The sequence below is a fragment of the Chiloscyllium punctatum genome, chromosome 1 (genome assembly GCF_047496795.1).
Source record: "Chiloscyllium punctatum isolate Juve2018m chromosome 1, sChiPun1.3, whole genome shotgun sequence".
NCBI classification, from domain to species: domain Eukaryota; kingdom Metazoa; phylum Chordata; class Chondrichthyes; order Orectolobiformes; family Hemiscylliidae; genus Chiloscyllium; species Chiloscyllium punctatum.
Genome location: NC_092739.1, coordinates 177,199,385 through 177,221,632, shown reverse-complemented (window position 1 = coordinate 177,221,632; position 22,248 = coordinate 177,199,385). Strand labels below are relative to the sequence as shown.

General features: G+C 53.7%; 1 protein-coding gene across 1 annotated transcript in view; it reads right to left on the bottom strand.

Annotated features, from left to right (window-relative positions):
* Nucleotides 1–22,248, bottom strand: part of LOC140480811 (disintegrin and metalloproteinase domain-containing protein 12-like) — a 230,747-nt gene that overhangs the window by 11,703 nt on the left and 196,796 nt on the right. The window contains exon 12 of the mRNA XM_072576233.1: nucleotides 4,118–4,295. Coding sequence (XP_072432334.1) covers nucleotides 4,118–4,295 — 178 coding nt within the window. The remainder of the gene's footprint in view (nucleotides 1–4,117; nucleotides 4,296–22,248) is intronic.

Here is a 22,248-nt window from a genome sequence, read left to right as displayed (position 1 = left end):
TTATAAACTCAACCAATTATCCCAGATCAGCTGTCAGTGTTAGTGGTAACTCACTCTGAATTGCTCTTCAAATTGAGAAATCACATCTCTCAGTTCCAAAGAGCACATGAAGCTTAAGTGTTGAGTAGCAAGAGCTTTATTAAAGAAATGTTCACTCTAGAGCAAGCAGAGTTAGACTAAGCTGTATCCTGTCCAAAATGGTGAATTATATCATCATACTGCTACATGATCAGTCCCTTCAAGTGACAGTCCGTTATTCTAACGTAAATACACCAACATTCTTCCAACATTACATTACATCAGAGGTTCCTGCAATGAAAACATTCACAATCATATATACAACAGTCAGTAGGGGCATGAAAAGGGCGAATAGCCAATGTCTTTTCCCTGGGATAGGAGAGTCCAGAAGTGATTAGATTAGATTACTTACAGTGTGGAAACAGGCTCTTCGGCCCAACAAGTCCACACCGACCCGCCGAAGCGTAACCCACCCATACCCCTACATTTACCCCTTCACCTAACACTACAGGCAATTTAGCATGGTCAATTCACCTGACCTGCACATCTTTGGACTGTGGGAGGAAACCGGAGCACCCGGAGGAAAGTGGAGGGCATAGGTTTAGGGTGAGAGGGGAAAGATAGAAAAGGGACGTAAAGGGCTAACATTTTCATGCAGACAGTGGTGTGTGTATGGAACGAGCTGCAGAGGAAGTGGTGGGGGCTGGTACAATTACAACATTTAAAAGGCATCTGGATGGGTTTATGAATAGGAAGGATTTAGAAGGATATGGGCCAATTGATGCCAGATGGGACGAGATTAGGTTGGGATATCTGGTCGTCATGGATGAGTTGGATGGGAGAGTCTGTTTCTGTGCTGTACGTCTCTATGACTCAATAAGATATTTGGGAGGATATCAATTCCTGTGTGACTGTCAGTGCACCTCATGTGTCTGTTTATTTTTCTGGTTGGCTTTAACCTCGAGTGTTTTGAGTGTATGAGGAACATCATCTGTTGTCATTTCCTGAGTTGACTGAATGTTCTGAGGTTTAGACAAGTTGATGGTATTCTCTACTAAGGTACTGTAGCCCTGAGATGCTTCAGTTACTGTCTGTCCTTTGGTATATCCAGGTCTCTCTTCAGTTCAATGACTTGTGGATCTTGAACTAATGCTGTGCTTTAGTATGCTGACAAAATTTATCTCAGTCTTTTGGAAAGTGATTCTTGTTTTGGAATTACCTTGAAGGAATGTTTATCTTTAAGGAAGGTCTGAACAAATCTTCCTGCCAAACCATATTTGAGAGGCTGGATGAGGAAATGTTGGTCGGATATGTCAAACTTCATTCGACTTTAGACCATCCATAAACTCTTGTGATAAAAATGGTGGACCATGATCACTAATAGGTTGTTCTGGATAACTAAACCTCACAAATATCTCCCCCAGTCTTTCAATGGCTTTCTCTGAAGATTTTGGCTTCATCGATTGCAACTTCAGGCCATTTTGTTTGTGTATCTCCCATTACAAGAGTCTTTTGTAAACCTCTCTCCTGTCACCTTAACAATGTGCCTCCTAGTCCTGAAATTTCCCATCCTAGGAAAAAGACAACTACCATTAACTATCTATACCTCTCATAATTTTATAAACTTCTATCAGGTCACCTCTCAACCTCCTACGCTCCACTGAAAATACTTTCAGCCTATCCAGCCTTTCTTTAAAACTTAAACCTTCCATATCAGGCAACATTCTGGTAAATCTCTTCTGAACCCTCTCCAGCTTAATAATATCCTTCCAATAACTGGGTAACCAGAACTGGACACAGTATTCCAGAAAAGGCCTCACCAATATCATGTACAACCTCAACATGACTTCCCAACTCCTAAACTCTAAGGACTGAGCAACAAACACAAGAGTGTTAAATGCCTTTTTAACCACCCTGTCTACAAGTGACAGAAACTTCAATTATGTACCTGAGCCCCTAGGTGTCTCTGTTTTACAACAGCACCCAAGGCCCTACCAGTAATTGTATAGGTCCTACACCTGTTTATTTTACCAAAATGTAATACCTCACATTTATCCAAATTGAACTCCATTAGCCATTTTTCAGCCCTCTGACCCATTTGATTAAGATCCCCTTGTAATCTTAGATACCTTTCTTTACTGTTGACGATGCCACCCCTCCACTTCCCCCACCTCTGCCCTCTAACCCCATGCCTCCAACTGCAATAGGGACAGAACCCCCCCCAGTCCTCACCTTCCACCCCACCAACCTCTGTACACATCGCATCATCCTCCGGCATTTCCGCCACCTACAAACTGACCCCACCACCCAGAGATACATTTCCCTCCCCACCCCTCTCCGCTTTCTATAAAGACCGTTTCCTCTGCGATTCCCTCGTCAGGTGCATGCCTCCCAACAACCCACCTTCCCCTCCTGGCACCTTCCCCTGCCACTGCAGGAATTGCGAGACCTGCGTCCACACCTCCTCCCTCATCTCTGTCCAAGGCCCCAAAGGAGCCTTCCACATCCATCAAAGTTTCACCTGCACTTCCACACGTGTCATTTACTGTGTCCGTTGCTCCCGATGCAGTCTCTTCTACATTGGGGAAACAGGACGCCTACTCGCAGAGTAGGGAACATCTCTGGGACATCCATACCAATCAATCCCACTGTCCTGTGGCCGACTCTTCAACTCCTTTCCCACTACGCCAACCAAATGCAGGTCCTGGGTCTCCTCCATTGCTATGCCCTAACCAACCGATGCCTGGAGGAAGAACGCCTCACTTACCTTGGGACCCTCCAACCACACAGCATCAATGTGGATTTCATCAGTTTCCTAATTTTCTCTCTCTTCCCCCACCCTTTCCCCCTTCCCCCCCCCCCCCACCTTATCCCAATTCCAACCTTCCAACCCAGCACCGTCCTCATCTTTCTTCCCACCAATCTGGTCCACCCTCCTGTCTGACCCATCACAATTACCCCCCTCCACCTCCATCAACCTATCGCACTCCCAGCTACCTTCCCACTAGCCCCACTGCCCTCCCATTTAACTCACCAGCCCCTGGCTCACAGCCTCATTCCTGATGAAGGGCTTTTGCCTGAAGTGTCGACTGTCCTGCTCCTTAGATTCTGCCTGACCAGCTGTGCTTTTCCAGCACTATATTCTCAAATCCAAACTTCTTCACTGTCTACAAAGCCACCAATTTTGGTGTCATCCACAAACTTACGTACCATATTTTATATTTTCATCCAGGTCATTCATTGATGAAGCAGCTGAAAATGGTTGGGCCTAGCTCACTGCCTTGAGGAACTCCTGCAGTGATGTCCTGGAGCTAAGATGACAGACCTCCCTTCCTCAGGGCAATTTGTGATACACAATAAATTCTGACCTCGCCATATCCTATGTGAACATGTCATAATTTGATTGGATTTATGTGGGTGAATAACAAGGGACATAATTTTAAAGTGAAAGGCAGGAGGTTTAGAGGAAAAACCTTTTCACCCAGAGGGTGGAGGTGTCTGGAATGCACTGTCTCGGAGGGTAGTTGAGGCAGCAAAGCTCATAACCTATTAAAAGAATTTAAATAAGCATTTGGAATATCATAACATTCCACTGTTATATACCTAGTGCTAAATGTAGGAGAGTCCAGATTTCAAGCAGTTTTTTTGTCAGCGCAGACTTGATGGGCTGTAAGGCCTCTGCTATACTGTATGATTCTGTGAGTTATAAATATTTTACTCATGTGTACGGATTTGAGTACAATTGAATAGTATTATTAACACTTGTGGAATGTGGGGGAGAATGAATACTGTTGGATAAGTGTATGTAAATGTGTAATCCTTTTCATCTCCATGTAGGAATCTCCTTGAGCAAATTGCTGCTATATTTCCTATCACTAGCTTGACATCAAATGCAGTTTATTTGTTGCAGGACATTTTAGAAAGTCCCTATTTACGTGAAAACTCATTAGATGAACAGTTTTTTTTTGTACAAGACGAGTGCTTGTTAAGAAAAAATGAGCTGGTCAGAACTAAGCCAACAGATTCCTGTCACAACTTGAACCAATTCTACATTGACACAAAGCCTCTAATTCACAGAAAATAAAAGCCTCCACCTTACCTCAGGTTTGCCGCAGTCACAATCCTCGCCTTTCTCTAAGCGTAAGTTGCCACATTCGTAGGAAGTAAACAGTTGGTCGGGGCTAGGGACATTGTATAGACATGTCCCGAGTCCATTGTGGAGATTGTTCACCAAGTCTACATGGCTGCAATTACTGAAGACTGTTGGCAAAACTGAACTGAAGGTACAAAAATACACAACAGTGTCAAAGACATGTCAAAGGAAAATGACAGTGCAGAGGAAACTGAGAAAGCAACAATGTAGGGCTAGAGGGAGTCAGGTAAAGAGAATCAGGTAATAAGGTGGGGAAGGAGCATCAGTTATTAAGGTGCGGAAGGAGGATCAGTTATTAAGGAGCATCAATTAACAAGGTGGGGAAGGAGCATCAGTATCCAGCCAGCCCTATCTCCGTAGCCCTCCAACTTAATCACTTTAAAATATATATCCTTGAAACCTCCTTTGAAATCCGCCTCCATCACTCTCCCAGGCAGCACATTCTAAATCCGAACAACTCTCTGAGTAAAGAAGTTTCTTCTCATCTCCTCCCAGCTCTTGCTGACAATCTTGAAGTTGTGACTCCTAGTTACTGACATACCAATTAGAGGAAACAGAATATCCTCTTTACCCTGTCAAAATTGTTTGTAATTTTGAACACCTCAATAAGGCCACCTCTTAATATTCTCTGCTCAAAGGGGAATAAGCCCAATTTCTCTCATCGTTCTTTGTATGGTGGTGCATGTCGGCACAAATGACGTCGGGAAGAAGAGGAGGGACATTCTACAGCGGGACTTTGGAGGACTCGGAAGGCGGCTGAAAAGCAGGACGTCCAGGGTGGTTATCTCCGGTTTGTTTCCAGTTCCTCGGGCTGGAGAGGACCAGGAACAGGGAGATAATGGACTTGAATGTGTGGCTGTGGAACTGGTGCAGGAAGCAAGGATTTAAATTCTTGGATCACTGGGGTATGTTCAGCGATAAGGATAAATTATACAAGAAGGACGGGTTGGACCTTAATAGGTGGGGGACCAGCATTCTGGCAGGCAGGTTTGCTACTGCAACACAGTTGCATTTAAACTAAATAGAGGGGGGGAGGGGACAAACTGGGAGTTTGAGAACGAAGTTAAAGGGAAAGTTAGAACAAGAGAAGTCAAGAAAGACAATGGAATCAGTGGAGCAGAAAACTCAAAAAAGGATGATGCCGTAAGGTCAAGTGAAATAGGGATTGATAGGAAGGGTGAGGAGAGTAACAAATTAAAAATATTATATATGAATGCATGAAGCAAAAGAAATAAGGTGGATGAGCTTGAGGTTCATTTGGAAATTGGCAGTTACGATGTTGTGGGGATAACTGAGACGTGGCTTCAAGTGGACAGGGCCTGGGAAATGAATATTCAAGGCTACATGTGCTATTGAAAGGACAGACTGATTGGCAGAGGGGGTGGGGTGGCCCTGTTGGTAAGGAATGATATTCAGTCCCTTGTGCGGGGGGGACCTAGAATCAGGGGATGTAGAGTCAGTATAAATAGAGCTGAGAAATTCTAAAGGTAGAAAGACCCTAATGGGAGTTATCTACAGGCCCCCAAACAGTAGTCTGGATGTCAGATGTAAGTTGAATAAGGAGCTGAAATCAGCCTGTCGCAAAGATATTACTACAGTTGTTATGGGGGATTTCAACATGCAGGTAGACTGGGAGAATCAGGATGGTTTTGGACCCCAAGAAAGGGAGTTTGTGGAGTACCTCCGAGATGGATTCTTAGAACAGTTTGTGCTGGGGCCTACCAGGGAGAAAGCAATTCTGGATCTGGTATTGTGCAACAAACCGGATTTGATCAGGGACCTCGAAATAAAGGAGCCATTAGGAGGTAGTGACCACAATACAATAAGCTTTAATCTGTAGTTTGAAAGGGAGAGGATAGAATTGGAAGTGACAATATTTCAGTTGAATAAGGAGAACTATGGAGCTATGAGGAGGAGCTGGCCAAAGTTCAATGGTGCAATACCCTAGCAGGGATGGCAGTGGAACAACAATGGCAGGTATTTCTGGATATAATGCAGAAGATGCAGGATCAGTTCATTCCAAAAAGGAAGGGGAGGCAGGGGTGGCCGTGGCTGACGAGGGAAGTTAAGGACCTTATAAAGACAAAAGCAAAAAAGATAAGATAAGTGGGAAAACAAAGGACTGGGAAGCTTTTAAAGAACAACAGAGGATTACTAAAAAGGAAATACACAAAGAAAAATAAGGTACGAAAGTAAAACTTGCCAAAAATGTAGAGTAGTAAAGGCTTTTTTAGGTATGTGAAAGGAAAAAAAATGGTTAAGACTAAAATTGGGCCCTTGAAGACAGAAATGGGTGAATTTATTACGGGGAACAAAGAAATGGCAGAAGAGTTGAATTGGTACTTTAGATCTGTCTTCACTGGGGAAGACACGAGCAATCTCCCAGATGTAATAGTGGCTGAAGGACCTGAACTGAAGGGAATTTATATTTAATTAAAGGGAAATGGTGTTGGAGAGACTGTTAGGTCTGAAAGCTGATAAATCCCCGGGGCCTGATGCTCTACTGAAGGAGGTGGCTCTAGAGATCGTGGATGTGTTGGTGATCATTTTCCAATGTTCTATAGATTCAGGATCAGTTCCTGCGGATTGGAGGGTGGCTAATGTTGTCCCACTTTTTAAGAAAGGAGGGAGAGAGAAAAATTATAGTCCAGTTAGTCTGACCTCAGTGGTGGGAAAAATGCTGGAGTCAATTATAAAGGATGAAATTACAACACATCTGGATAGCAGTAACAGGACAGGTCAGAGTCAGCATGGATTTATGAAGAGGAAATCATGCTTGACTAATCTTCTGGAATTTTTTGAGGATGTAACTCTGAAGATGGACAAGGGAGATCCAGTGGATGTAGTGTACCTGGACTTTCAGAAAACCTTTGATAAAGTCCCACATAGGAGGTCAGTGAGCAAAGTTAGGGCGCATGGTATTAGGGGCAAAGTACTGACTTGGATTGAAAATTGGTTGGCTGACAGGAAACAAAGAGTAGTGATAAATGGCTCTCTTTCGGAATGGCAGGCGGTGACCAGTGGTGTGACGAAGGGATCAGTGCTGGGACCGCAGCTTTTTACAAGATACATTCATGATATAGATGATGGTATTACTAGTAACATTAGCAAATTTGCCGATGACATAAAGCTGAGTGGCAGGGTGAAATGTGAGGAGGATGTCAGGAGATTACAGGGTGACTTGGACAGGCTAGGTGAGTGGATGGATGCATGGCAGATGCAGTTTAATGTGGATAAATGTATGGTTATCCACTTTGGTGGCAAGAACAGGAAGGCAGATTCCTACCTAAATGGAGTCAAGTTAGGTAAAGGGGCAGTACAACGAGATCTAGGTGTTCTTGTACATTAGTCAATGAAAGCAAGCATGCAGGTACAGCACGTAGTGAAGAAAGCTAATAGCGTGCTGGCCTTCATAACAAGAGGAATTGAGTATAGAAGCAAAGAGTCCTTCTGCAGCTATACAGGGCCCTGGTGAGACCGCACCTGGAATATTGTGCGCAGTTTGGTCTCCAAACTTGAGGAAAGACATTCTGGCTATTGAGGGAGTGCAGCGTAGGTTCATGAGGTCAATTCCTGGAATGGCGGGACTATCTTACGCTGAAAGATTGGAGCGGCTGGGCTTGTATACCCTTGAGTTTCGAAGGCTGAGAGGGGATCTGATTGAGACGTATAAGATTATTAAAGGATTGGACACTCTGGAGGCAGGAAGCATGTTTCTGCTGTTGGGTGAGTCTCGAACCAGAGGACACAGTTTAAAAATAAAGGGTAGGCCACTTAGAACAGAGTTGAGGAGAAACTACTTCACCCAGAGAGTGGTGGCTGTGTGGAATGCTCTGTCCCAGAAGGCAGTGGAGGCCAAGTCTCTGGATACTTTCAAGAAATAGTTGGATAGAACTCTTAAGGATAGTGGAATCAAGAGTTATGGGATATGGCAGGAACAGGATACTGATTGAGGATGATCAGCCATGATCATAATGACTGGTGGTGCTGGCTTGAAGGGCAGAATGGCCTACTCCTGCACCTATTGTCTGTTGTCTATTGTATCTAACAGCCTTCATTCGAGGAAATCTCCTTTAAATTCTCTCCAGGGCTTTAATATCCTTCCTTAAACAAAGTTCCCAGAACTGAACACAATACTCCAAATGTGATCTGACCAATGATGTGGAGAGGTGTCGTATCACTTTGTTGCTTCTTTACTCTCTGCCTCTATTTATAACCCCAAGGATCATATAAGTCTTCTCAATAACTGTTACAACTTGCCTGGCCACTTTCAGAGAATGATGTACATGAACCCTGAGGTCTCTCTGCTCCTGTCCTCCCCTCAAAGTTGTACCACTGAGTCTGTACTGTCTCTGTGTTTCTCCTACCTAAGTTAATGTCCTCACATTTCTCTACATTGAAATTCATCTGCCAGGTGTCTATCCATTTGGCCAACTTATCAATCTCCCCCGAAGTCACTCAGCCTCATCCTCACATTCACTATTCTCTTGAGCTGAGGGACCTATCTGTAAGTTTAGAGATTTTGCCATCAACATCCAACTCTAAATAGAGTCATAGAGGTGTACAGCATGGAAATAGACCTTTTGGTCCAACCCGTCCATGCCGACCAGATATCCCAACCCAATCTAGTCCCACCTGCCAGCACCCGGCCCATATCCCTCTAAACCCTTCCTATTCATATACCCATCCAAATGCCTCTTAAACGTTGCAATTGTACCAGCCTCCACCACATCCTCTGGCAGCTCATTCCATACACATACCACCCTCTGTGTGCAAAAATGGCCCCTTAGGTCTCTTTCATATCTTTCCCCTCTCACTCTAAACCTATGCCCTCTAGTTCTGGACTCCCCAATCCCAGGGAAAAGACTTTGTCTATTTATCCTATCCATACCCCTCATAATTTTGTAAACCTCTATAAAGTCACCCCTCAGCCTCCGATGTTCGAGGGAAATGTAAATCATTTATATAAATCAGATAAAGCAAGTGTGTTCAATTCCCGCCTCAGGCAACTGACTGTGTGGAGTTTGCACATTCTCCCTGTGTCTGCTCGGGTTTCCTTCGGGTGCTCCGGTTTCTTCCCACATTCCAAAAATGTGCAGGTTAGGTGAATTTGCCATACTAAATTGCCCGTAGTGTTAGGTGAATGGGTAAATGTAGGAGAACGGGTCTGGGTGGGCTGCACTTCGGTGGGTCGGTGTGGACTTGTTGGGCCGAAGGGCCTGTTTCCACACTGTAAGTAATCTCATCACAGCTTATACTCCATCACACTCACCCACCCACCCTCTCACAGGCTTATACTCCATCACACTCACACACATACACCCTCTCACAGGCTTATACTCCATCACACTCACACACATACACCCTCTCACAGGCTTATACTCCATCACACTCACACACATACACCCTCTCACAGGCTTATACTCCATCACACTCACACACATACACCCTCTCACAGGCTTATACTCCATCACACTCACACACATACACCCTCTCACAGGCTTATACTCCATCACACTCACACACACACCCTCTCACAGGCTTATACTCCATCACACTCACACCCACACCCTCTCACAGGCTTATACTCCGTTACACTCACACCCACACCCTCTCACAGGCTTATACTCCATCACACTCACACACACACCCTCTCACAGGCTTATACTCCATCACACTCACACCCACACCCTCTCACAGGCTTATACTCCGTTACACTCACACCCACACCCTCTCACAGGCTTATACTCCATCACACTCACACACATACACCCTCTCACAGGCTTATACTCCATCACACTCACACACATACACCCTCTCACAGGCTTATACTCCGTTACACTCACACCCACACCCTCTCACAGGCTTATACTCCATCACACTCACACACCCACACCCTCTCACAGGCTTATACTCCATCACACTCACACCCACACCCTCTCACAGACTTATACTCCATCACACTCACACCCACACCCTCTCACAGGCTTATACTCCATCACACTCACACCCACACCCTCTTACAGGCTTATACTCCATCACACTCACACACACACCCTCTCACAGGCTTAAACTCCATCACACTCACACACATACACCCTCTCACAGGCTTATACTCCATCACACTCACACACATACACCCTCTCACAGGCTTAAACTCCATCACACTCACACACACACCCTCTCACAGGCTTATACTCCATCACACTCACACCCACACCCTCTTACAGGCTTATACTCCATCACACTCACACACACACCCTCTCACAGGCTTATACTCCATCACACTCACACACACACCCTCTCACAGGCTGATATTCCATTACTCTCCCCCACACATACTCACAAGCTTATACTCCATCACTCTCCACACCACACCCTCTCACAGGCTTATATTCCATCACACTCACCCACACACCCTCTCACAGGAATATACTCCGTCACACTCACACAGACCCACTCACAGGGTTATACTCCATTACTATCATACACACCCTCTCACAGGCGTATACTCCATCACACTCACACACACATCCTGTCACAGGCATATACTCAGTCACACTCACCCACATACCCTCACACAGGCTTATAAACCATCACACTCACCCACCCACCCTCTCACAGGATTATACTCTGTCACTCTCACCCACACACCTCTCACAGGCTTATACCCCATCACACTCACACACACATCCACTCACAGGCTTATATTCCGTCAAACTCACACACACTCACAGGTGTATACTCTGTCACACTCACACACACACCCACTCACAGGCTTATATTGCATCACATTCACACACACACCCTCTCACAGGCTTATACTCCCTCACACTCAGACGCACACCCACTTACAGGCTTACATTCCATCACACTCATACACACACCCTCTCACAGGCTTAGACTATAACACACTCACCCACACACCTGCTCACAGGATTATACTCTGTCACACTCAGCCATATACCCTGTTACAGGCGTATACACAATCACACTCACTCACGCACCCTCTCACAGGCTTATATTCCGTCACACTCACCCACACACCCTCTTACAGGCTTATACACCATCACACACACTCTTTCACAGGCCTACAATCCATCACACTTACCCACATATCCTGTTACAGGCATATACACCATCACACTCACCCATACACCCTCTCACAGGATTATACTCCGTCACACTCACCCACCCACCCTCTCAGAGGCTTATACTCCATCACACTCACCCATACACCCTCTCACAGGATTATACTCCGTCACACTCACCCACACACCCTCTCAGCGAGGAGCTGAGTGGGAGCGGGAAGATTGTGGAGCTGGAAGGGAGCGGGGAGAGCGAAGAGTTACGTGGGAGTGGGAGAGTTAGCAGCAGCGTGGGAGCGGGGAAAGTGAGGAGCTGAGTCGGAGCATGGAGAGTGAGGAGCCGAGAGTGGGCGGGGAGAGTGAGGAGCTGAGTGGGAGTGGGGAGAATGAGGAGCTAAGAGCGGGCAGGGAGAGGAAGGAGGTGAGTGGGAGCAGGGAGAGGAAGCAGGTGAGAGGGTGCGGGGAGAGTGAGGAGCTGATGGCAGAGTGAGGAGCTGGGTGGGAGCAGGGAGAGGAAGGAGGTGAGAGGGTGCGGGGAGAGTGAGGAGCTGATGGCAGAGTGAGGAGCTGGGTGGGAGTGGGGAGAGTGAGGAGCTAAGTGGGAGCAGGAAGAATGAGGAGCTGAGTCAGAGCAGGGACAGTGAGGAGCTGATTCGGAGCGGGGAGAGTGAGGAGCTTAGTGGGAGTGGGAAGAGTGAGGAGTGAGAGTGGTCGGGGAGAGTGAGGAGCTGAGTGGGACCGGGGAGAGTAAGGAGCCGAGACTGGACGGGGAGAGTGAGGAGCTGGGTAGGAGCGGGGAGATTGAGGAGCTGAGAATGGGCGGGGAGAGTGTGGAGCTGAGCGGGAGTCGGAGAGTGAGGAGCTGAGCGGGAGTAGGGAGAGTGAGGAGCTGAGTGGGAGTGGGGAGAGGAAGGAGGTGAGAGGAAGCGGGAAGAGTGAGGAGCAGAGTGGGAGCAGGGAGAGTGAGGAGCTGAGAGGGAGCGGGGAGAGTGTGGAGTTGAGCGGGTGTGGGGAGAGTGAGGAGCAGAGTGGGACCGGGGAGAGTAAGGAGCCGAGAGTGGACAGGGAGAGTGAGGAGCTGGGTAGGAGCGGGGAGAGTGAGGAGCTGAGAGTGGGCGGGGAGAGTGAGGAGCTGAGCATGGTCGGGGAGAGTGAGGGGCTGAGCGTGGGAGCGGGGAGAATGAGGAGATGATTCGGAGCGGGGAGAGTGAGGAGCTGAGAGTGGGCGGGGAGAGTGAGATGCTGAAAGTAGGCGGGGAGAGTGAGAAGCTGACTGGGAGTCGGAGACTGAGGAGCTGACTGGGAGAGGGGAGAGTGAGGAGCTGAGAGGGTGCGGGAAGAGTGAGGAGTGAGAGTTTGCGGGGAGTGTGAAGCTGAGTTGGAGCGGGTAGAGTGAGGAGCTGAGAGGGATCGAGAAGAGTGAGGAGATGAGTGGGAGCGAGAAGAGTGAGGAGCTGAGTGGAAGCGGGGAGAGTGAGGAGCTGAATGGGAGCGGGGAGATGGAGGAGCTGAATGGGAGCGGGGAGATGGAGGAGCTGAGTGGGAGCGGGGAGAGTGAAGAATTATGTGGGAGTGGAGAGAGTAAGGAGCAGCGTGTCAGCGGGGAGATTGAGGAGCAGAGTGGGAGTGGGGAGAGTGAGGAGCTGAGAGGGAGTGGGGAGAGCGAGGAGCTGTGTGGGAGTAGGAAGAGTGAGAAGTGAGAGTGGGCGGGGAGAGTGGGAGTGCAGAGAGTGAGGACCTGAGAGGAAGCGGGGAGAGTGAGGAGCTGAGAGGGAGTGGGGAGAGAGAGGTGCTGAGTGGGAGTGGGGAGAGTGAGGAGCTGAGGGGAGCGGGGAGAGTGAGGAGCTGAGAGGGAGTGGGGAGAGAGAGGTGCTGAGTGGGAGTGGGGAGAGTGAGGAGCTGAGTGGGAGCGGGAAGATTGTGGAGCTGGAAGGGAGCGGGGAGAGTGAAGAGTTATGTGGGAGTGGGGAGAGTGAGCAGCAGCGTGGGAGCGAGGAGAGTGAGGAGCTGATTCGGAGCGGGGAGAGTGAGGAGCTAAGAGCAGACAGGGAGAGTGAGGAGCTGACTGGTAGCAGGGAGAGGAAGGAGGTGAGTGGGAGCGCGAAGAGTGAGGAGTGAGAGTAGGTGGGGAGTGTGGAGCTGAGTGAGAGAGTGAGGAGCTGAGTGGGAGTGGGGAGAGTGAGGAGCTTCATGGGAGTGGGGAGAGTGAGGAGCTGAGTGTGGGAGTGGGGAGAGTGAGGAGCTTCATGGGAGTGGGGAGAGTGAGGAGCTGAGTGTGGGAGTTGGGAGAGTGAGGTGTGAGAGTGGGCGGGGAGTGTGGAGCTGAGTGAGAGAGTGAGGAGCTAAGTGGGAGCGGGCAGAATAACGAGATGAGTCTGAGTGCGGAGAGTGAGGAGCTGAGGGGGAGCGGGGAGAGTGAGGAGCTTCATGGGAGTGGGGAGAGTGAGGAGCTGAGTGTGGGAGTTGGGAGAGTGAGGTGTGAGAGTGGGCGGGGAGAGTGTGGAGCTGAGAGGGAGCGGGGAGAGTGAGGAGCTGAGTGAGAGAGTGAGGAGCTGAGAGTGGAAGCGGGGAGTGTGAGGAGCTGAGTGGGAGCGGGGAGAGTGAGGAGCTGAGTGCCGTGAGGGGAGTGTGAGGAGCTGAGTGGGAGAGGGGGGAGTGAGGAGCTGAGTTGGAGCGGGGAGAGTGAGGTGTGAGAGTGGGCGGGGAGAGTGTGGAGCTAAGAGGGAGCGGGGAGAGTGAGGAGCTGAGAGTGGGAGCGGGGAGTGTGAGGAGCTGAGAGTGAGAGCGGGGAGTGTGAGGAGCTGAGAGTGGGAGCGGGGAGTGTGAGGAGCTGAGTGGGAGCGGGGAGTGTGAGGAGCTGAGTGGGAGCGGGGAGAGTGAGGAGCTGAGATTCGGTGGGGAGTGTGAGAAGCTGAGTGGGAGCGGGGAGAGTGAGAAGCTGAGTCGCAGAGTGGAGCGGGGCGAGGAAGGAGGTGAGTGGGAGTGGGGAGAGTGAGGAGCTGAGAGGGAACGGGGAGAGTGAGGGGCTTAGAGGGAGTGAGGAGCGGAGAGTGGGCGGGGAGAATGAAGAGTTATGTGGGAATGGGGAGAGTGAGGAGCTGAGCGGGATCGGGGAGAGTGAGGAGCTGAGAGGGAGCGGGGAGGGTGAGGAGCTGAGAGGGAGCGGGGAGGGTGAGGAGCTAAGTGGGAGCGGGAAGAGTGTGCAGCTGATAGGGAGCGGGGAGATTGAGGAGCTGAGTGGGAGAGGAGTGAGTGAGGAGCCGAGAGTGGCTGGGGAGAGTGAGGAGGTGACTGGAAGCAGGGAGAGTAAGGAGCTGAGTGGGAGCGGGGAGAGTGAGGAGCTGAGAGGGAGCAGGGAGAGTGTGGAGCTGATTGGAAGCGGGGAGAGTGAGAAACCGAGAGGGAGTGGAAGAGTGAGGAGCTAAGTGGGAACGGGAAGAGCGTGGAGCTGAGAGGGCGCGGGGAGAGTGAAGAGTTACGTGGGAGTGAGGAGAGTGAGCAGCAGCGTGGGAGCAGGGAGAGTGAGGGGCTGTGTGGGCGTGGGGAGAGTGAGGAGCTCTGTGGGAGCGGGGAGAGTGAGGAGCTGTGTGGGAGCAGGGAGAGTGAAGAGCTGTGTGGGAGCGGGGAGAGTGAGGAGCTCTGTGGGAGCGGGGAGAGTGAGGAGCTCTGTGGGAGCAGGGAGAGTGAGGAGCTCTGTGGGAGCAGGGAGAGTGAAGAGCTGTGTGGGAGCGGGGAGAGTGAGGAGCTGTGTGGGAGCGGGGAGAGTGAGGAGCTCTGTGGGAGCGGGGAGAGTGAGGAGCTGTGTGGGAGCGGGGAGAGTGAGGAGCTCTGTGGGAGCGGGGAGAGTGAGGAGCTGTGTGGGAGCGGGGAGAGTGAGGAGCTGTGTGGGCGCGGGGAGAGTGAGGAGCTGTGTGGGAGCGGGGAGAGTGAGGAGCTGTGTGGGAGCGGGGAGAGTGAGGAGCTGTGTGGGAGCGGGGAGAGTGAGGAGCTGTGTGGGAGCGGGGAGAGTGAGGAGCTGTGTGGGAGCGGGGAGAGTGAGGAGCTGTGTGGGAGCGGGGAGAGTGAGGAGCTCTGTGGGAGCGGGGAGAGTGAAGAATTATGTGGGAGTGGAGAGAGTAAGGAGCAGCGTGTCAGCGGGGAGATTGAGGAGCAGAGTGGGAGTGGGGAGAGTGAGGAGCTGAGAGGGAGTGGGGAGAGCGAGGAGCTGTGTGGGAGTAGGAAGAGTGAGAAGTGAGAGTGGGCGGGGAGAGTGGGAGTGCAGAGAGTGAGGACCTGAGAGGAAGCGGGGAGAGTGAGGAGCTGAGAGGGAGTGGGGAGAGAGAGGTGCTGAGTGGGAGTGGGGAGAGTGAGGAGCTGAGGGGAGCGGGGAGAGTGAGGAGCTGAGAGGGAGTGGGGAGAGAGAGGAGCTGAGTGGGAGCGGGAAGATTGTGGAGCTGGAAGGGAGCGGGGAGAGTGAAGAGTTATGTGGGAGTGGGGAGAGTGAGCAGCAGCGTGGGAGCGAGGAGAGTGAGGAGCTGATTCGGAGCGGGGAGAGTGAGGAGCTAAGAGCAGACAGGGAGAGTGAGGAGCTGACTGGTAGCAGGGAGAGGAAGGAGGTGAGTGGGAGCGCGAAGAGTGAGGAGTGAGAGTAGGTGGGGAGTGTGGAGCTGAGTGAGAGAGTGAGGAGCTGAGTGGGAGTGGGGAGAGTGAGGAGCTTCATGGGAGTGGGGAGAGTGAGGAGCTGAGTGTGGGAGTGGGGAGAGTGAGGAGCTTCATGGGAGTGGGGAGAGTGAGGAGCTGAGTGTGGGAGTTGGGAGAGTGAGGTGTGAGAGTGGGCGGGGAGTGTGGAGCTGAGTGAGAGAGTGAGGAGCTAAGTGGGAGCGGGCAGAATAACGAGATGAGTCTGAGTGCGGAGAGTGAGGAGCTGAGGGGGAGCGGGGAGAGTGAGGAGCTTCATGGGAGTGGGGAGAGTGAGGAGCTGAGTGTGGGAGTTGGGAGAGTGAGGTGTGAGAGTGGGCGGGGAGAGTGTGGAGCTGAGAGGGAGCGGGGAGAGTGAGGAGCTGAGTGAGAGAGTGAGGAGCTGAGAGTGGAAGCGGGGAGTGTGAGGAGCTGAGTGGGAGCGGGGAGAGTGAGGAGCTGAGTGCCGTGAGGGGAGTGTGAGGAGCTGAGTGGGAGAGGGGGGAGTGAGGAGCTGAGTTGGAGCGGGGAGAGTGAGGTGTGAGAGTGGGCGGGGAGAGTGTGGAGCTAAGAGGGAGCGGGGAGAGTGAGGAGCTGAGAGTGGGAGCGGGGAGTGTGAGGAGCTGAGAGTGAGAGCGGGGAGTGTGAGGAGCTGAGAGTGGGAGCGGGGAGTGTGAGGAGCTGAGTGGGAGCGGGGAGTGTGAGGAGCTGAGTGGGAGCGGGGAGAGTGAGGAGCTGAGATTCGGTGGGGAGTGTGAGAAGCTGAGTGGGAGCGGGGAGAGTGAGAAGCTGAGAGTGGGAGCGGGGAGTGTGAGAAGCTGAGTCGCAGAGTGGAGCGGGGCGAGGAAGGAGGTGAGTGGGAGTGGGGAGAGTGAGGAGCTGAGAGGGAACGGGGAGAGTGAGGGGCTTAGAGGGAGTGAGGAGCGGAGAGTGGGCGGGGAGAATGAAGAGTTATGTGGGAATGGGGAGAGTGAGGAGCTGAGCGGGATCGGGGAGAGTGAGGAGCTGAGAGGGAGCGGGGAGGGTGAGGAGCTGAGAGGGAGCGGGGAGGGTGAGGAGCTAAGTGGGAGCGGGAAGAGTGTGCAGCTGATAGGGAGCGGGGAGATTGAGGAGCTGAGTGGGAGAGGAGTGAGTGAGGAGCCGAGAGTGGCTGGGGAGAGTGAGGAGGTGACTGGAAGCAGGGAGAGTAAGGAGCTGAGTGGGAGCGGGGAGAGTGAGGTGCTGAGAGGGAGCAGGGAGAGTGTGGAGCTGATTGGAAGCGGGGAGAGTGAGAAACCGAGAGGGAGTGGAAGAGTGAGGAGCTAAGTGGGAACGGGAAGAGCGTGGAGCTGAGAGGGCGCGGGGAGAGTGAAGAGTTACGTGGGAGTGAGGAGAGTGAGCAGCAGCGTGGGAGCAGGGAGAGTGAGGGGCTGTGTGGGCGTGGGGAGAGTGAGGAGCTCTGTGGGAGCGGGGAGAGTGAGGAGCTGTGTGGGAGCGGGGAGAGTGAAGAGCTGTGTGGGAGCGGGGAGAGTGAGGAGCTGTGTGGGAGCGGGGAGAGTGAGGAGCTCTGTGCGAGCGGGGAGAGTGAGGAGCTGTGTGGGAGCGGGGAGAGTGAGGAGCTGTGTGGGACCGGGGAGAGTGAGGAGCTCTGTGCGAGCGGGGAGAGTGAGGAGCTGTGTGGGAGTGGGGAGAGTGAGGAGCTGTGTGGGAGCGGGGAGAGTGAGGAGCTGTGTGGGAGCGGGGAGAGTGAGGAGCTGTGTGGGAGCAGGGAGAGTGAGGAGCTGTGTGGGAGCGGGGAGAGTGAGGACCTGTGTGGGAGCGGGGAGAGTGAGGAGCTGTGTGGGAGCGGGGAGAGTGAGGAGCTCTGTGGGAGCGGGGAGAGTGAGGAGCTGTGTGGGAGCAGGGAGAGTGAAGAGCTGTGTGGGAGCGGGGAGAGTGAGGAGCTCTGTGGGAGCGGGGAGAGTGAGGAGCTCTGTGGGAGCAGGGAGAGTGAGGAGCTCTGTGGGAGCAGGGAGAGTGAAGAGCTGTGTGGGAGCGGGGAGAGTGAGGAGCTGTGTGGGAGCGGGGAGAGTGAGGAGCTCTGTGGGAGCGGGGAGAGTGAGGAGCTGTGTGGGAGCGGGGAGAGTGAGGAGCTCTGTGGGAGCGGGGAGAGTGAGGAGCTGTGTGGGAGCGGGGAGAGTGAGGAGCTGTGTGGGCGCGGGGAGAGTGAGGAGCTGTGTGGGAGCGGGGAGAGTGAGGAGCTGTGTGGGAGCGGGGAGAGTGAGGAGCTGTGTGGGAGCGGGGAGAGTGAGGAGCTGTGTGGGAGCGGGGAGAGTGAGGAGCTGTGTGGGACCGGGGAGAGTGAGGAGCTCTGTGCGAGCGGGGAGAGTGAGGAGCTGTGTGGGAGCGGGGAGAGTGAGGAGCTGTGTGGGAGCGGGGAGAGTGAGGAGCTGTGTGGGAGCGGGGAGAGTGAGGAGCTGTGTGGGAGCGGGGAGAGTGAGGAGCTGTGTGGGAGCGGGGAGAGTGAGGAGCTGTGTGGGAGCGGGGAGAGTGAGGAGCTCTGTGGGAGCGGGGAGAGTGAGGAGCTGTGTGGGAGTGGGGAGAGTGAGGAGCTGTGTGGGAGCGGGGAGAATGTGGAGCTGAGTGGCAGCAGGAAGAGGAAGGAGGTGAGTGGGAGCGATGAGAGGAAAGAGGTGAGAAGGAGCGGGGAGAGTGAGGAGCTGAGAGGGAGTGGGGAGATGGAGGAGCTGAGAGCGGGTGAGGAGAGTAAGGAGCTGACTGGGAGCAGGGAGAGGAAGGAGGTGATTGGGAGCGGGGAGAATGAGGAGTTAAGTGGGAGCGGGAAGGGTGAGGAGCTGAGTCGGAGCGGGAACAGTGAGGTGTAAGAGTGGGCGGGGAGAGTGAGGAGCTGAGTGAGAGAGTGAGGAGCTGAGAGTGGGAGCGGGGAGAGTGAGAAGCTGAGACGCAGAGTGGAGCGGGGCAAGGAAGGAGGTGAGTGGGAGTGGGGAGAGTGAGGAGCTGAGAGGGACTGGGGAGAGTGAGGAGCTGAGAGGGAGTGAGGAGCGGAGAGTGGGCGGGGAGAATGAAGAGTTACGTGGGAATGGGGAGAGTGAGGAGCTGAGCGGGATCGGGGAGAGTGAGGAGCTAAGTGGGAGCGGGAAGAGTGTGCAGCTGATAGGGAGCGGGGAGATTGAGGAGCTGAGTGGGAGAGGAGTGAGTGAGGAGCCGAGAGTGGCTGGGGAGAGTGAGGAGGTGACTGGAAGCAGGGAGAGTAAGGAGCTGAGTGGGAGCGGGGAGAGTGAGGAGCTGAGAGGGAGCAGGGAGAGTGTGGAGCTGATTGGAAGCGGGGAGAGTGAGAAACCGAGAGGGAGTGGAAGAGTGAGGAGCTAAGTGGGAACGGGAAGAGCGTGGAGCTGAGAGGGCGCGGGGAGAGTGAAGAGTTACGTGGGAGTGAGGAGAGTGAGCAGCAGCGTGGGAGCAGGGAGAGTGAGGGGCTGTGTGGGCGTGGGGAGAGTGAGGAGCTCTGTGGGAGCGGGGAGAGTGAGGAGCTGTGTGGGAGCAGGGAGAGTGAAGAGCTGTGTGGGAGCGGGGAGAGTGAGGAGCTCTGTGGGAGCGGGGAGAGTGAGGAGCTCTGTGGGAGCAGGGAGAGTGAGGAGCTCTGTGGGAGCAGGGAGAGTGAAGAGCTGTGTGGGAGCGGGGAGAGTGAGGAGCTGTGTGGGAGCGGGGAGAGTGAGGAGCTCTGTGGGAGCGGGGAGAGTGAGGAGCTGTGTGGGAGCGGGGAGAGTGAGGAGCTCTGTGGGAGCGGGGAGAGTGAGGAGCTGTGTGGGAGCGGGGAGAGTGAGGAGCTGTGTGGGCGCGGGGAGAGTGAGGAGCTGTGTGGGAGCGGGGAGAGTGAGGAGCTGTGTGGGAGCGGGGAGAGTGAGGAGCTGTGTGGGAGCGGGGAGAGTGAGGAGCTGTGTGGGAGCGGGGAGAGTGAGGAGCTGTGTGGGAGCGGGGAGAGTGAGGAGCTGTGTGGGAGCGGGGAGAGTGAGGAGCTCTGTGGGAGCGGGGAGAGTGAAGAATTATGTGGGAGTGGAGAGAGTAAGGAGCAGCGTGTCAGCGGGGAGATTGAGGAGCAGAGTGGGAGTGGGGAGAGTGAGGAGCTGAGAGGGAGTGGGGAGAGCGAGGAGCTGTGTGGGAGTAGGAAGAGTGAGAAGTGAGAGTGGGCGGGGAGAGTGGGAGTGCAGAGAGTGAGGACCTGAGAGGAAGCGGGGAGAGTGAGGAGCTGAGAGGGAGTGGGGAGAGAGAGGTGCTGAGTGGGAGTGGGGAGAGTGAGGAGCTGAGGGGAGCGGGGAGAGTGAGGAGCTGAGAGGGAGTGGGGAGAGAGAGGTGCTGAGTGGGAGTGGGGAGAGTGAGGAGCTGAGTGGGAGCGGGAAGATTGTGGAGCTGGAAGGGAGCGGGGAGAGTGAAGAGTTATGTGGGAGTGGGGAGAGTGAGCAGCAGCGTGGGAGCGAGGAGAGTGAGGAGCTGATTCGGAGCGGGGAGAGTGAGGAGCTAAGAGCAGACAGGGAGAGTGAGGAGCTGACTGGTAGCAGGGAGAGGAAGGAGGTGAGTGGGAGCGCGAAGAGTGAGGAGTGAGAGTAGGTGGGGAGTGTGGAGCTGAGTGAGAGAGTGAGGAGCTGAGTGGGAGTGGGGAGAGTGAGGAGCTTCATGGGAGTGGGGAGAGTGAGGAGCTGAGTGTGGGAGTGGGGAGAGTGAGGAGCTTCATGGGAGTGGGGAGAGTGAGGAGCTGAGTGTGGGAGTTGGGAGAGTGAGGTGTGAGAGTGGGCGGGGAGTGTGGAGCTGAGTGAGAGAGTGAGGAGCTAAGTGGGAGCGGGCAGAATAACGAGATGAGTCTGAGTGCGGAGAGTGAGGAGCTGAGGGGGAGCGGGGAGAGTGAGGAGCTTCATGGGAGTGGGGAGAGTGAGGAGCTGAGTGTGGGAGTTGGGAGAGTGAGGTGTGAGAGTGGGCGGGGAGAGTGTGGAGCTGAGAGGGAGCGGGGAGAGTGAGGAGCTGAGTGAGAGAGTGAGGAGCTGAGAGTGGAAGCGGGGAGTGTGAGGAGCTGAGTGGGAGCGGGGAGAGTGAGGAGCTGAGTGCCGTGAGGGGAGTGTGAGGAGCTGAGTGGGAGAGGGGGGAGTGAGGAGCTGAGTTGGAGCGGGGAGAGTGAGGTGTGAGAGTGGGCGGGGAGAGTGTGGAGCTAAGAGGGAGCGGGGAGAGTGAGGAGCTGAGAGTGGGAGCGGGGAGTGTGAGGAGCTGAGAGTGAGAGCGGGGAGTGTGAGGAGCTGAGAGTGGGAGCGGGGAGTGTGAGGAGCTGAGTGGGAGCGGGGAGTGTGAGGAGCTGAGTGGGAGCGGGGAGAGTGAGGAGCTGAGATTCGGTGGGGAGTGTGAGAAGCTGAGTGGGAGCGGGGAGAGTGAGAAGCTGAGAGTGGGAGCGGGGAGTGTGAGAAGCTGAGTCGCAGAGTGGAGCGGGGCGAGGAAGGAGGTGAGTGGGAGTGGGGAGAGTGAGGAGCTGAGAGGGAACGGGGAGAGTGAGGGGCTTAGAGGGAGTGAGGAGCGGAGAGTGGGCGGGGAGAATGAAGAGTTATGTGGGAATGGGGAGAGTGAGGAGCTGAGCGGGATCGGGGAGAGTGAGGAGCTGAGAGGGAGCGGGGAGGGTGAGGAGCTGAGAGGGAGCGGGGAGGGTGAGGAGCTAAGTGGGAGCGGGAAGAGTGTGCAGCTGATAGGGAGCGGGGAGATTGAGGAGCTGAGTGGGAGAGGAGTGAGTGAGGAGCCGAGAGTGGCTGGGGAGAGTGAGGAGGTGACTGGAAGCAGGGAGAGTAAGGAGCTGAGTGGGAGCGGGGAGAGTGAGGTGCTGAGAGGGAGCAGGGAGAGTGTGGAGCTGATTGGAAGCGGGGAGAGTGAGAAACCGAGAGGGAGTGGAAGAGTGAGGAGCTAAGTGGGAACGGGAAGAGCGTGGAGCTGAGAGGGCGCGGGGAGAGTGAAGAGTTACGTGGGAGTGAGGAGAGTGAGCAGCAGCGTGGGAGCAGGGAGAGTGAGGGGCTGTGTGGGCGTGGGGAGAGTGAGGAGCTCTGTGGGAACGGGGAGAGTGAGGAGCTGTGTGGGAGCGGGGAGAGTGAAGAGCTGTGTGGGAGCGGGGAGAGTGAGGAGCTGTGTGGGAGCGGGGAGAGTGAGGAGCTCTGTGCGAGCGGGGAGAGTGAGGAGCTGTGTGGGAGCGGGGAGAGTGAGGAGCTGTGTGGGACCGGGGAGAGTGAGGAGCTCTGTGCGAGCGGGGAGAGTGAGGAGCTGTGTGGGAGTGGGGAGAGTGAGGAGCTGTGTGGGAGCGGGGAGAGTGAGGAGCTGTGTGGGAGCGGGGAGAGT